This window comes from Oryza sativa, chromosome 5 (assembly GCF_034140825.1).
Source record: "Oryza sativa Japonica Group chromosome 5, ASM3414082v1".
Lineage (NCBI taxonomy): Eukaryota > Viridiplantae > Streptophyta > Magnoliopsida > Poales > Poaceae > Oryza > Oryza sativa.
Window position 1 is genome coordinate 24,202,527 of NC_089039.1, and position 15,016 is coordinate 24,217,542.

At 41.2% G+C, this 15,016-nt stretch overlaps 1 protein-coding gene across 1 annotated transcript; it reads right to left on the reverse strand.

Moving 5' to 3' along the window:
* Positions 1 to 1,995: 1,995 nt before the first annotated feature.
* Positions 1,996 to 3,873, reverse strand: LOC4339164 (F-box protein At4g18380). The gene is made up of 2 exons (XM_015783256.3): positions 3,537 to 3,873; positions 1,996 to 3,381 (listed from the first exon to the last, which is right to left on the reverse strand). The coding sequence occupies exon 2, from the start codon at positions 3,216 to 3,218 to the stop codon at positions 2,163 to 2,165; it is 1,056 nt and encodes a 351-aa protein (XP_015638742.1). The 5' UTR covers positions 3,219 to 3,381; positions 3,537 to 3,873; the 3' UTR covers positions 1,996 to 2,162.
* Positions 3,874 to 15,016: the final 11,143 nt, after the last annotated feature.

A 15,016-nucleotide genomic window follows, 5' to 3' on the forward strand; every position in this document is an offset into this window, starting at 1 on the left:
TGCATAAATAATTTTTTTTTCAGGAAGTTCATGCTTGCTGCTTTCTACATGTACTATTTGGTTCAAAATGATATTTACTTTAAAAACAATGCAATGATTTGCTTTGTTTTATACTCAATTTTAATTTACGGAAAATCACAAAAGAAACAAAGGGGGCAAACGGTAAACTAAACTGCAACCCAAAAGGACACCCACCATTCTATGATTTGACCCAAGAACATTTCAGTTATAGTTAGCTGGGGACTTTTTTTTTTCAGAATTGAAATTTAAGTGCTTCTGCATACGCATCTGGGTAACTGGGTTGTTTTGGCAAGAAATTTAGTGGCAATGTGGTAGCTAATTTGTTAATCCAAAATTATCATGAACTTCATCTCTACTTTGTCTTGTGACTAACCATTGCTGGTCAAAGATGGAAATACATGCAGTTCCAACTTCCAAGTTTCATGTGGTCAGTAGTGAGGACTTACATGGAAGAAACCTCTCAACTTCCAAAGCTCAAGTTGATGTATGGTGGTGTTTGGTTGGAGGAACTAAAGTGGGGCTAAACTTTAGTCCCTCTCACAAAAGCATAAGTCTCTATGGTAGGGACTTATGTTTTTGTGAGAGGGACTAAATTTAGTCCCTAGTTCCCAAACACCCCCTATATTTCACCATTAATCTGCATAAACTAAATCGCACTCTGAGCATACCAGATCAATCATACACCAGCTATTTGTTTTATTTTCGAAGAACCTCTTAATCCATCAGTCCATACATGCAAATCACTATTAGCAAATTTAATAGCCCATGAGAAAAAAAATTTGCAACTTGAAGTGCATTAATTGTATAAGTAGTTAACGCGCAAATGTACAATGTATAAGTAGTTAACATGCTCTAGAGTTGAGACAGCAAACATGGACATTATCCAAAGATTCCCCATACTCCCAATCGTTCTTAGCTTAGTATTCGAAAGTACAAATGCCAGCTAAGTTCAAATGCAAATAATGTAGAAGGAATTACTTTAGAGGCCCACCTTATGAGTGACCCTATGAAAGATCTGAAACTTTAAAATCTCTTAATTATTCATAGCAAGAATGAGCAAATTGTTGCTGTTGTGTCCAATAATGGATGTCCTAAGTTGACGTCTTCTGAAGCCTTCTTGTAAGAACTGCCAGTTCCTTTTTTTTTTTTTGTGTGTGTGTGTGTGTTTCTAGTTTACAAGAACCTATCATGGCCCAAATCTCATGGAGATAGGACTGGATCTATATCTTGCCCTTAACATCAAGGATTAATCCTGAACTGTAATTTTTAACAAGGCGGTAAGATAGATAAAAATATTAGAGAATATCTGCCCATGTAGCCAAAAGAGATAAGATTGGCACTAAGTATAGTGCTAATCCACTGGCAAAGTCAACTTCAGAAAAGAAACCTCACAAATGTAACAGGAATCAGCATATATTAAAGTATTAAACACACCAAAATGAACACGCAAATCAAAAATATAATGGCAGCTGATATCCTGCAGAAATTGTCAGCATCAGATTGGTCGTTTTCATTTCACAATCCCAAAATGAATGTCATGTACATGGAAGAAGAATCTGGCCGTCTCTTTTTCAAGGCTAACAGCAACCTCCGTGTATGGAAACTTCTTCCAACCATTTTCCTGGCAGCGCAAGAATAAGTTGTAAATGAATTAGTTTATTTTATCCATAAAGTGGTAAGAACATATATGCGGAGCATTTTGAGTGCAATGCAACATCTCTGTCTCAACATGCAGATCCAAGAGGATAAACACAAGACTCATTGGCAAGAGGACACTGAGAAAAAATGGATATCTCATATGTATAGTATTTATTGATGTTATAATAGTTAAGAATTGCCATTTCAGGCATCATCCTTCGCAGAAATAAAATAAAGACTAGTGAGTCATAGAGGGACAAAAAGAGCAAACAATCAGCTTGCATGATGTTAGTTGCATAAAATCATGACATGGCATTGGGAGAGCAATGAGAAAGATACACTAACTTGATATGATTTCCATATAACCAACAGAATGTCACCACTGTACAGAGAGCTAATACAACAGAGAGCAAAGCACAACCTATTACATAGACCAGAAGTTAAAAGTAACTAGATGACTGCCTGGACCAACAAGCTAGGTACCCAGTAACAGCACAAGATATCTAGAAGCCATTCATCTCCAGAAGGTAAGTTCGCCTCTTCATCAGCGCCTTCACAGCAAACTTGAATGGTCCATCAAATGCTCCGGAGACAAATGCATCCGTTTCCTTGCGGCTAGTATGACCGCCATTGCTTCCCTCGGGTGAGGGCTTGATAGCGACCAACGTTGCACCTTGCAACGCAATGCCGCCAGGAAGCTCAAGATATGGAGCGTATTTGAGCTTCATGTTGCATGCTGGAACCTGAGTCCTGTTAGAACATGCTGAGGCCGACAACTGGTTCTCCCTAAATTCCTTAAGCTGCTCCGCTCCCATGGACAATGTGCCCTGGCCATCAGCATCGGTCAGTACCAAGCTTGTAAGAGTGGGATGATCCTTGATAATTGACCGAAGAAGATAATGTCTCGTTGATGCCGCAATCAGAGAGCTGATTGTCCACACGACGCGGAGTTTCAACCCTCCATTGGTATAGAAGGATTCCGGCATGCTTCCATTGTCCTCCGAATACAGCTCATGCTCTGCACCAACAGGCTTGCGGTCGACCTGAGTACCCCCAAGAATCACACAATTCTGAAGCGTACTCCCATACTCCGCTCGCCATTTCAGGAGAACTCCCTCCTCAGTCCCCACATCCCCCGAGGGCAGCTCCACCCGCAGATTCCGGATGTGCGTGAAGTTCCGGAGCACCTGCGCCGGCGAGTGCTGCGCGAGCTGCGGGAACAGCGGCCGCCCAGCACCGTTCGGGCCGCGCATGCTGTGGAACGGCTTGATGATCGTGAACAGCATCATCTTGAGGAAATGCGAGAGGATGTTCCTCGGCTTCGGCGAGGACAGGTTAAGCGCGTCCTCAGCTTCGCCGTCGACCGTCACGACGCGGTCGATCTTGACATAGACATCATGGACGAGGGGCACGAGCCCGTAGAACCGCTTCGACACGGCGGAGCACCGGCCGAGCGAGCGCACATCCTCGACATTGTTGAGGATCACCAGCACAAGCGAGTCCGGCAGCCGGTCGAATTGGTCGGCCTCCAGCACCGGGTCGGCATGGATTCGAGCCATTGGAAACCACCCGAAATGGAGAAATGGATCAAACGCCCTCCCCCCCTCCCCCCCGCGCGAGGTTGCAGAGAAATGGAGCACTAATCTTTGCAACAGAAATGCCACGAACAGAAGCTGCTGCTCCTCCTCGACCTTGTCCTCTCCGAATGGCTCACGCAACCATCTGAAACAGAACAAGAATAAGCACACCGGATTAGGCGAAAAAGATGGGAGAGAATTGAATGCCGCGCAGCATGCATAAAAAAAAAGAAAAGAAAAACTCGAAAGAAACTCAAATCAAGAAACCGAGAAGACGACGAATCCAAAGAGAGAACCTACCTCAGACACCGCGCCACCACCAAATCAACCGCGAGGGCCAACCTTTCGCCGCCCACACGCGTCCGGATCCGACGCCGACGAGCAACCGTACGGTACCGAAATCGCGAAATCGGGAGAAGGGTCGCGCCGTTTTCTCACCGGAATCGAGAGTCCCCCCCTCCACGCGCAGCTCCTCTCCGACCAGCCGGAGATGCCGAAAGAGCTTCGATCTTGGAGGCCGGTGGGGGCGAATCGGACGGGATTAGGGTTTAGGGAGAGGGGAATTGGGGATGAGATGTTCTTGTTCTTGCCTCTCCTTTTCTTTCGTTTTCGCGAAGAAGAAGAAGAGAGTTTCCCTGGGCGAAGTGCTTCTCTTTCTTCTCTTTTTTTTTTTTTCTCGTCACACCACTCGACGCGGCTCTCCTTTAATATCGTCTCGCCGCCGTTAAGGTGACGGCCTCCGGCGCCGTCAGTTCCACGTCAGCAGTAGATGCGAACAAGCGTTCAGTAAATTTTTCACTTAACTGCACGTTCACCACCATACATGCAACATCCTACTCTCGGGACCCGAATAAATCACAGAAATAAAAAAACCGAAGAAGCATGAAAAATATAGAATTATGTTAGGAATGCCTCTTTAAAACATATGATTGTAAAACAAAAGAAAACACAAAAAATGACCGTATAAAAGACACATGAATTTTAAGGAGAGACAGAGACTCAAATAAAACTTTTCATGAGGTTTTCCCTCATGTTAAATTTCCTCTAAAAGTTACATGGAATGAGACATATTCTATAAGAATTTTATGGGGTTCATTTATTTGTTTCAAATGGCTATATGGGAAAAAAATCCTATAGAAATACAATTCCTACATATTTCCATTAGGTCTCCGTCTCATACGCTCAGCCCACGAAAAAGCACACCCACATATGAATAATGTTCGTTGATATCAGAATTTGAAATCGAGTCATGTATCCAGGACATCACCGTTACACCACTGATGTTTTATCACTAAATATTTATATATTGTTAGCCTCATCGTTTGTCATATGCTAATCATTTGTCATATGCCGGTTATAACCTGTAATTGCTTATTAAAAAATGTGGGTAAATTTTTTATATATACTATTTAAAAGTTAATGAAAAAAATAAATTATGATAAAATAATATCCAAAATCAACTTAAAACTAAAAATTAAATTTAAAGTTTAAATTTTAATAGCGGTTTATAAGCTAAAAGACGAACTATGGAGTTAGGTATGTTGTTAACAACAAACGAGCAACTAAGATTTCTATTATTTTCCTTAAAAAGTATTATTATTTCACCCTCTTCAGTAACTACTTTTTATTATTTAACCCTGATTTTTCCAGTGTGTGGCTGTGAGCTTTCACCGTTTGAGAGCAGCTTCAGTGCTGGTGTGTTTGGATCCCAGCCATTGAATGCCATAGCTACAGTATTTTCGCCACGCTATAGTGTTTTACGAAACGTCCGCCACACTCCTGTGGCGAGCCACGCCGTGGCGTGGCATTCCAAGCCACCAACCAAGCATCTCTCAACATGATTACTGCGTAATCTGATTTTTGCCAACTAACCGCCACGTCATTGAGATTGAGAACGAAATGTGTACAGATGAGTTAATTTGGATGAAGTGGCAAAAGGAAGGTGACATGGCAGGCAGCATCGGCTTGATTAATCACTATAAAAGGGACATGATGTTCTTAGTTGTTAAGGCAATTAATTTATTCACGTTGGATAAGATAGAACCACCGGTCCATCAATATTGGTCACAAATAGATACGGTATCCTTGATCAGTTTATATCTCAAATAGTTTTTTTTTAACAACTCACACGAAACGGTGCGAAGTTCTATTCATAGAGTAGAAAAAAATACAAGATTACAACCCTAGAAAGTCGTAACCAAAAAAATAAAAAAATTATACCACCACCCACATACTAACTGCGCCAAACACAGACCCAGGAGAAGTCTAGCACCGGACCGGCCACCACTCAGCGTGACCGACCGTCGCTAGGCCAACAATGGAACACATCCGAGATCGCCCAAAAACATGACCCTTACAACCAACGCAAAGCCCGACTCTACCCACATCTTCAGGATTTAGGGAGAGGGGGTGAGAGAGAAGATGGAACACCTCTCCCCCTAGACCCTTCGACATGGCCAACTTGTAGAAACTAGGCCACCTCCACAAGAGAATGAGAATCTAGAGCGTGCTTGCACCAAAAGCTCGGGTGGTTTCGGCAAGGGGATGCCTAGACGACGTCTCCAAGGAGAGGAGCGACGGAACACCGCCGCCGCCGTCCGTCAAGGACTCAAGAGAGCCGATACTAGGCTTTCGCTCAGCAACCGCCCTTGAGGGGTAAGATGGCACTACAACACCCTCAAGAGGGGAAATGACACTCGAGCGTCATCGTTATCGGTCTGGCCAAGGCCGGGCTGGGTTTTCACTGGCCATCCACCACCTACCAATATACCACAGATGCACCATTGCTCCACTGCCAACTAAACCTCCGCCGCCGCGTGGGCACACCGCACCAGTGCCCCCCGCCGGCCAGTCTCCACATGCAGCTACCTCACTGGGCTCCACCTCCATTGGCTTCGCCTCCCGTTGCGCATCCATCGTGCGCCAGCCGTCCTTGACGCCGCCGGCCACACTGCAAGGCTACCGGCCGCAACACTCTACCGGCATTGGCCAGCCACAGCCCCCGGCCCTCGTCGTTGCCCTCTGCCGCAGGCGCGGCCTCCTGCCCCTCCACCGCCGTCACGGCCTCCGCACCTCCATCTCCAGCACCTCCGCGCTGTCGCGCCCGCCGCTGCTAGCCGCACCCTCCGTCACCGACGCCCTGTTAACAGTGAAATTTGGTAAGCCCAAATTTACCATCGGCTTAGAGTCAGTATCGGCTTCAAAGTTTTAGAATCAGCCGATGGGAGTCAAGTCGCCGCGATGTCGTGTTCTTGGTGGAGTCGGATCAATCAAATGAATCTTATCCAGAAGAGACCGAGTTCAAAGAGAATGCACATGGCAAGTTATCTATTAATTATGAATAGTTTGTTAGTTTCCTTTTATCTTTAGAAAAGTGTGTTTAGTGTCCTATAAGGACTTTATCTTTTCCTTCTATCTTTAAGAAAGTTGCTTTCTTGTCTGACAAGGACTTGTATCAACCCATAGGTATAAATATGTACACCCGGGGTCTATGTAATCTATCCTCACGATCAATACAATTCGGTGCATCGCCACCTTTTACCTTTTCTACTTTATTTTATCGACCGGCAGGACTTGGCACCTGACGTGGGGCTACATCGTTGTTCGATCTCCGGCGAAGGGATAAGTCCAATGTTCCGTCGGCCCAGGCAATTGTCTCATCTACATCGGCGTCGTTCAAGGCTGCATCAGTATATTCGACCTCTTGGATTGCTCTGGTTTGGATGATATATTTGCCTACCTATTTATCATATGTCTATGTTAATCTAGTCTTAGCATATCAATTTAGCTCTATCGGCTGCTTCTCGTTTTAGGGTTTCTGCCGGTATCGGCTAAATCGCGTTGCTATATTAGATTAGCTTAGACATCTACCACACTGAAAACTCAATCAACGGCTTGATTGTCTAGATATTATTTTTCTTTTCATACTTAGTGTTGCATCAGTTAAGTTTGATCTACTAAGTCGTGTTTAGAACTATAATCTATAGCCTGCTTCTTGATTGCCAATAAGGGTTTCATCGGGGTTTCAGCCGGTGAGTTATCTGGACGTTGCATCGGCTCATAAGGATTGCATATACATATAAGTTGGATTTAGCCGATGACAACAAAGGTTTCACTGTTTAATCTAATCTTGTGGATTTCATGACATCGGACCTCCAGCCGATGTGTGCTTTAACCTTCAGATCGATGCTTATTTATCATATCATTGCTAGCCGATTGGTTTCTACTGGATTATATTTCTATATTATATCATCATAAGCCAGTTGCCTTTATATCATTATCTACATTGGACATATAGCCGATTGCTTAAACCTTATCGCTATCGGATGGTATCAGCATCGGCTATTATCGGCTATCGGCTGGAACTACTCCGTTGGCTTGTCAGCCGATCTGCTGTTTTGATCTACTATTTGCATATCTTGTTAATTGCAGGATCAAATTGACTGGCACGCCCACATCTCATCAAGATTTTGAACTGCACAGGAGCTAAAAAATCGAACACACTGGCCTGGGAGATCTGCTTAGCTCCTGTGCAGGTCCAAATCTTGATGAGATGCGGACGTGCCAGTCAGTTTGATCCTGCAACTGACAAGATATGCAAATAGTAGATCAAAACATCCGATCGGCTGACATGCCGATGGAGTAGTTCCAGCCGATAGCTACTAATAGCCGATGCCGATACTAGCCGATAGCGATATGGTTTAAGCAATCGGCTATATGTCCAATGTAGATAATGATATAAAGGCAATCGGCTGATGATGATGTAATAAAATAATAATATAATCCAGTATAAACCAATCGGCTAGCATTGATATGATAAAAAAGCACTAATCCGATAGTTAAAGCATACATCGGCTGGAGGTCTGATGTCATGAAATCCACAAGATTAGATTAAACAGTGAAACATTTGTTGTCATCGGCTAAATCCAACTTATATGTATATGCAATCCTTATGAGCCGATGCAACGTCCAGATAACTCACCAGCTGAAACCCTTATTGGCAGTCAAAGAGCAGGCTAGAGATTATGGTTCTAAGCACGACTTGGTATATCAAACTTAACTGATGCAGCACTAAGTATGAAAAGAAACATAATATCTAGACAATCAAGCCATTGACTGAGTTTTCAGGGTGGTAGATGTCTAAGCTAATCTAATCTAGCAACGTGATTTAGCCGATACCGGCAGAAACCCTAAAACGAGAAGCAGCCGATAGAGCTAAATTGATATGCTAAGACTAGATTAACAGAGACATATGATAAATAGGTAGGCAAATATATCATCCAAATCAGAGCAATCCAACAGGTTGAATGCCCTGATGCAGCCTTGAACAACGCCGACGTAGACGATACAATTGCCTGGACCGACGGAACATTGGACTTACCCCTTCGCCGGAGATCGAACACCGATTTAGCCCCGCGTCAGGTGCCAAGTCCCGCCGGTCGATAAAATAAAGTAGAAAAGGTAAAAGGTGGCGATGCGCCGAATTGTATTGATCGTGAGGATAGATTACATAGACCCCGGGTGTACATATTTATACCCATGGGTTGATACAAGTCCTTGTCGGACAAGAAAGAAACTTTCTTAAAGATAGAAGGAAAAGATAAAGTCCTTATAGGACACTAAACACACTTTCCTAAAGATAAAAGAAAACTAACAAACTATTCCTCATTAATAGATAACTTGCCATGCTGCATTCTCTTTGAACTCAGTCTCTTCTGGATAAGATTCCTCTGATTGATCCGACTCCACCAAGAACACGACATCGCGGCAACTTGACTCCCATCGGCTGATTCTAAAACTTTGAAGTCGATACTGACTCTAAGCCGATAGTAATTTTGGGCTTACCAAATTTCACTGTTAATAGAGCGTCGGTGACGGAGGGTGCGGCTAGCAGTCGTCGTTTGGCTCCACCACCACCAGATCCGGCCGCCATGGCATCGGTGCCGCCGTTGCCGTCGCCGTCCCACAACAGACACTGACATCCTTCCCGCCGGCGCCGAGCGTCGCCGGATGCCTCCCCGCCAGATCCGGCGCAGATCTGGTGGCCTCGTCCTCCGCAGCGCCTCTAAACTTCGTCACCACCCTCGCCAAACGCCACTGCTCGAACACACTACCACGCCGCCGGCTACCTCCCCGCCAGATCCGGCCAGTCGGCGCGGATCTGGGCGGTTTCCGCCTCCCGATGCTAGGCAGTCCCCCCTGCCCTTGTGCAGTGAGACGGAGCGAAGCTCCGCCGCCACCATCCTTGTGGCCGCGTGGCTTTGCCCGTGGCCGCTCGGGCAGCGTCGAGATGGAGGAGGAGGGAGGGAGCTGTGGGCGATAACGAGCTGGGCGCCTCCCGTGTCACCCGCAGTTTATATCTCAAATAGTAATGTTTAAGCAACAATAAAACATCTTACAAATGAAACAAATAATCACACTTAATTGTACCAACAATTGGTCTCATTATCTTTTACACACATTTGATTTTGGACACATCGAATTCATTAGAGGGCAAAATAGTAACAAAAGGCAGTTAAATAACTAATCTAAACAACACGAACATTAACACCATCAACGAATAATACCGGAGAGTCCCCGCAAAAAAAAAATACCGGAGAGAAAAAAATTCTCTGGTCTCTGGTCAAAAATGGCGAGAGATGCTTGTATCAGCACGAGAAAATTATTGCACGAGATCAAAGATAAAAGGAGAGGTAGGTGTCCTGTTTTTAATTGTTTTGCTAATGATAATGACGATACAGAAGATGGATTAAGACCTTAATTACCATGTACAGGGCATAATTGTGTGTTCATACTGATTGAGGCCGACATGAACGGCTACGGGCACCAACCAACGTGCCGTCTCAATCGCATCATTTTCCACTGCCGATTTGGGATTTGTTTTTTGCGTGATAACAAATCTAGCAAGGAGATGCCTAACCTTGCAAAAAAGACAGAAAATAATCAGCTCTGAAAGTGTTATCTGATTTACTACATAATAACAATATAAAATTAACGGTCTCGTTGCAAGGACCACTTGTTGATTTCTTTGTCAATATTAGGAATACTAGCATATTGCCCGTTACAAAGGGATTTTAATTAAATAAATTTATTATTAACATGTTATTATCATCTCGTAATCATTGTACATGTGAACCTTATTAAATCTATATTTTTTTCCTTCCCACCAAAGTAAGAGTTGGTGAGAGTAGTTGATATATGAGCACTCTAACCCTACATGTCTTTTTTTTTTTGTTAAAAGATGGGAGTTGGCATTGGGGTGGTGGCACCACTACTCCCTTTTACAAGGACTCAAGGATAGATAGTAATGGGATGATAAAAATACTGGTATGAGATAAATACATGTGAAAAACATAGAAACAATGGAGAAACTTGTTTAAAACGTATAAGAAAAACATAGTATTAGAAATATGTTTTTTTTTCACTAAGATACTTAACCATATCATAATGTAATCTTGTGATACCTACTTGAAAAATAAAAAACTATCCGCTTGTGAAATTACTTATTTTATTATACATAGGTACTATATATATATATATATATATATATATATATATATATATATATATATATATATATATATATATATATATATATATATATATATATATATATATATATATATATATATATATATATATATATATATATATATATATATATATATATATATATATATATATATATATATATATATATATATATATATATAGATAGATAGATGTGTTGTCGGTAGGCACCACCATACACCGATGGATTGGATAGGATATCAACGTTTTTCTTTTTCAAGTTAGATAGGAGTCCTTAACCGGTTCACGTTCTCTATCGTAATGGTATTATCATTACATCTATTATAATGATTTTTCGTTATATAGATATTATATTAGTAGATCCTCACCTGTACTTAACCATATCAGAATGTGAATCTTGTGGTGGTCTACTTGATTTTGTTTTATTTTTAAAAAAATCTAACCCAAGTGGTGCATTACACTGTAGTCCTCAGGATTGAAATGGACATGACGGCATAAGACGGTACGACCTGCTTGCGACAGGATCGTCTTAACTTTCACCTGCAATCTTCAGTTAAAACCGTGACAAAACACATGTCTCACCTACACTCTCATGCCTTCTCAAAAATCACAACCTACTTGTACTACTAACTACTTCTACTTAACCATCAAACTGCAAAACCTGTTGCAGAATTGAGGAAATTTCAGAGCAGAGAGCCCACAGTTTTTTCGTTTTCGCCCTGCAAATGCTCATCAGAATCTGCCAAGAAACGGCCACCTGACGCAGACTTTTCTCTGAACCTCTAGTGTGCCGACAACTGATCACTGTTCCTGCTGCTGATTAGTAGGACCAAACCTAGCTAATGCATCACAGCTAGTATGTGTGTGTTAAGCAGTAGCAGTAATCTACAGTTAGGCTAATCTAATCTTAATGATCAAGACACGCATGAGTGAGTAACAAAAAATGCATTGCCTTGGCGTCACTCACCTTACAAATTTGGGAAGCTTTGTGGGGGCGTGTCAATGTCGGCACAGTTTTGTGAGCTGCGTGAAACAGGCAGTACTGTTATATTCAGAATTCTGAGGAAGAGATTCGGATTTCAGATTTCATGTGGGTACTTTCTTCATCCCAGAATGTAAACTTTCTTCATCCCAGAATGTAAAATTAAATTAAAAGGTATTATAAATAGTCGAGATAAGTTGATAAGTATAGAAGTTGTTATATTATGTGATAAATTTTAAATGGTACAAGTTGCTATATTCTTTCGAAAAAAGTACTCCCTCCGTCCCAAAAAAAGACAAACCCTGATTTCCGTGCCCAACGTTTGACCGTCCGTCTTATTTAAAAAAATTATGAAAAAAATTAAAAAGACAAGTCACGCACAAAGTATTAATTATGTTTTATCATCTAACAACAATAAAAATACGAATTATAAAAAATTTCATATAAGAAGTACAGTCAAAATTGGATACGGAAATCTAGGATTTGCTTTTTTTTTTTTTTTGAACGGAGAGAGTATATTCTACTTACTGTTGGTACTTCACACCTCTTGTTTGTGTCACCATGTGACTTGTGTCACTGAGCTGAGCTCATCTTGTGCATGTTTCCAGGTTTGGTGCCTGCAAATATGCAGTGCAATTATGCAGGTTTCAATTCTTGCCATGCAGAGAGATGAGTAGCAAAGATGGGGCTTTCTGGGTCCTGGATGGATGACTGAAGATTTCACTGTTGCTGTGAAAGTCTGGTGATCAGACATGAGGGATCATATTGATATTTTTACATGGGGATGGCTACCATACCACAGTAGGGCCTGTGTCAGGAGTGGTACATGATGTGTGCAGGCTTTGTTCTGGGGTGTGGGCCCTGTGGTTGGGGTAGATATTTGTGAGCATTTGTGGCTGACAGTGAGGGCCCACCATGGGGATGGTTGTTGTGTGCATTTGCTGTGTCATTGATGTAAGTCATTTGCCTGATATTGCAAGTTAAAAAGAACAGCTGTCTTTTACCATGAGCTTTGAATGTGAAATATCGTACCCCCTATGTAAAAAAGAAAAAAAAACAATCCTACTTACCAACCTAGACATATTTATGTTCAGATTCGTAGCTAGGGTTTATTTTTTTAGAGTAGTACAACTTATATACTCGCATGGATTGTTTAAGTTATTGGGTTTTAGAGGTAAAACGAGGAGATGATTTCTGGATATTTGGTGGAGTTGTGAGTATATGTCTCATCCACTATGTTCGAATTTGAGTGCCCATACTGAATATTTGGTTTCCTAGCCTTAATAAAGAATTGTTTGCATGTCTTAAATGTGAAAGATAAGATGAAGGAACGTATTACACATGAAAGTAACAGAACATATAAAAATTTATTAATCAAATGGGATGTTTGGGACTCGATGTTTTGGATAATTTAATAGAGTCTCTAATATATATGCCTCTTTATTTTCTTTTATAACAATATATTTGTAAAAACTATAGCTAAATGAAAGTGTTCTTCATGATAAATCTTCTAATATTATTTTTCACGTATTTGATCATAATATTATTTTTCTATTAATGACAAGATTTTAAGATTTAACTGCATGGCATTACCTACTCTTTTTATCTAAAAAAATCAAGTATGAATCTAAATATAGTGGACGAAGAGCAAGGGCGGAGCTACATAGGAGAAGGGGTGCCCAGAAATCCGGTCAAGAATTTTTTTTTAAGCTATAGTTCATATATTTTTGTCATATATGTACCTCTCAATCCAAACTCAAACATTCGTATCAGCCTAAATCTATCTAAAGTATAGTAAAGTAAGTGAGTGGTACCTTTCTTTATTTTGTTTTAGCTCCGTCCCTGACGCAGAAAGTATTTGAGATTGTTGGTAAAGTAGGCATTATATACAAGGACACCATGATTCACATGACACACCGATTAGTCATTAGAGAGAGACATGAGCAGACTGCTGCCACGTGCTATCATCATCCTCTCTGCTCTACCCAGTGGGTATGTTTCTTGGACCAAGGTGGCAGCATGTGTGTTTTTTGCTTAAGATTCTCGTTAGCAATGTCCTTAAGCAATTTGTACATTTTGGCCAGAGACATCTCAGAGATGTGATGGTTTATGTGTTTTGTGTCAGTTCCTGAATACTGACATTGAGCCTTGACTGACCCAGTCTTATCTAATTCCTGGCACAGCGATCCCTACTTAACTGGCAATTATACAGATAATTTGATGCCTTTTGGTTTCCCAAAAAACTTTGAAAAAACAGTAGAATATGACGGTTTTCATGGTTCTATTCTTAAAATATAAAATGTATTCTCTTTCACTTGCAATAAAGAAAATTGAACTAGTAGATCAAGGGATACATAAATCCTCTCCAATCCCTGGAGAGCTCACATATTCAAACGACCTTTTACTAATTATAAAGGCGAGATTATGAGGACCATCAACATTCATATGAATTCATAAAATGTATAACTAATCACGCATACATGATGGATCCAATCATCCATTCGTGTTCAGTTTCGTTCGTTTCTTCGTAGGTATGGACAAGCCTTGACGTCGACCCTGTCCTAACACAAGCACACATCTGGACATCCTGATGACTGATCACTCACATGGCATGTGGTTGATGGAAGGAAAAAAAAACAAAACTTTGTTCTTATCGGATACTAGTACGTAGAGAATTAGGTGCAAATTGGCCACAATTTTCTTCAATGAGATAATAATAGGAAAAAAAAACTTGGTTCTATTCTATGGAAGAACTATCCTGAAGACATTGCATTTGAGGTCGAGAAGATAGTAAAGCATTCTCTTACCTACAGGGGAACACACCGTTATCATAGGCTATGTCTTAACCTGTATTTTAGGCAAAACACACAACAAATTATTATTATTGTTTTTTCATCCAAGGCTTAAGCCCTGGTTGATAGCCTCATGGACTTACCATCACTACAAGCACGTTCTCTAATGAGATAATGGAGAATTATTCTTATTCTTTTTATCTGTCACTTTTTATGTTTTCCATATTCTCTGATATGCAAATTCGGCATTTCCATCTTATGATTACATCAAGATATTTCAGTAAAACTAAAATGTAATGAAAGTTTCAGCGACAAATCTAATGAAATAATTTTCATACAACCAACCATGTAGCTTTTAAGCATATTAATATTCAAAGTTTGCCGGCATAAATTGTTGAACAACCACATAACTCTTATCATCCTAATTAAAAGGATTTTTATCTCAAAAAAAGATTAAAGGGATTTTGACAACATAT

Bases quoted from the DNA above. Each gene is read 5' to 3' on its own strand.
- LOC4339164 (XM_015783256.3), bottom strand. From the start codon at position 3,218: ATGGCTCGAATCCATGCCGACCCGGTGCTGGAGGCCGACCAATTCGAC.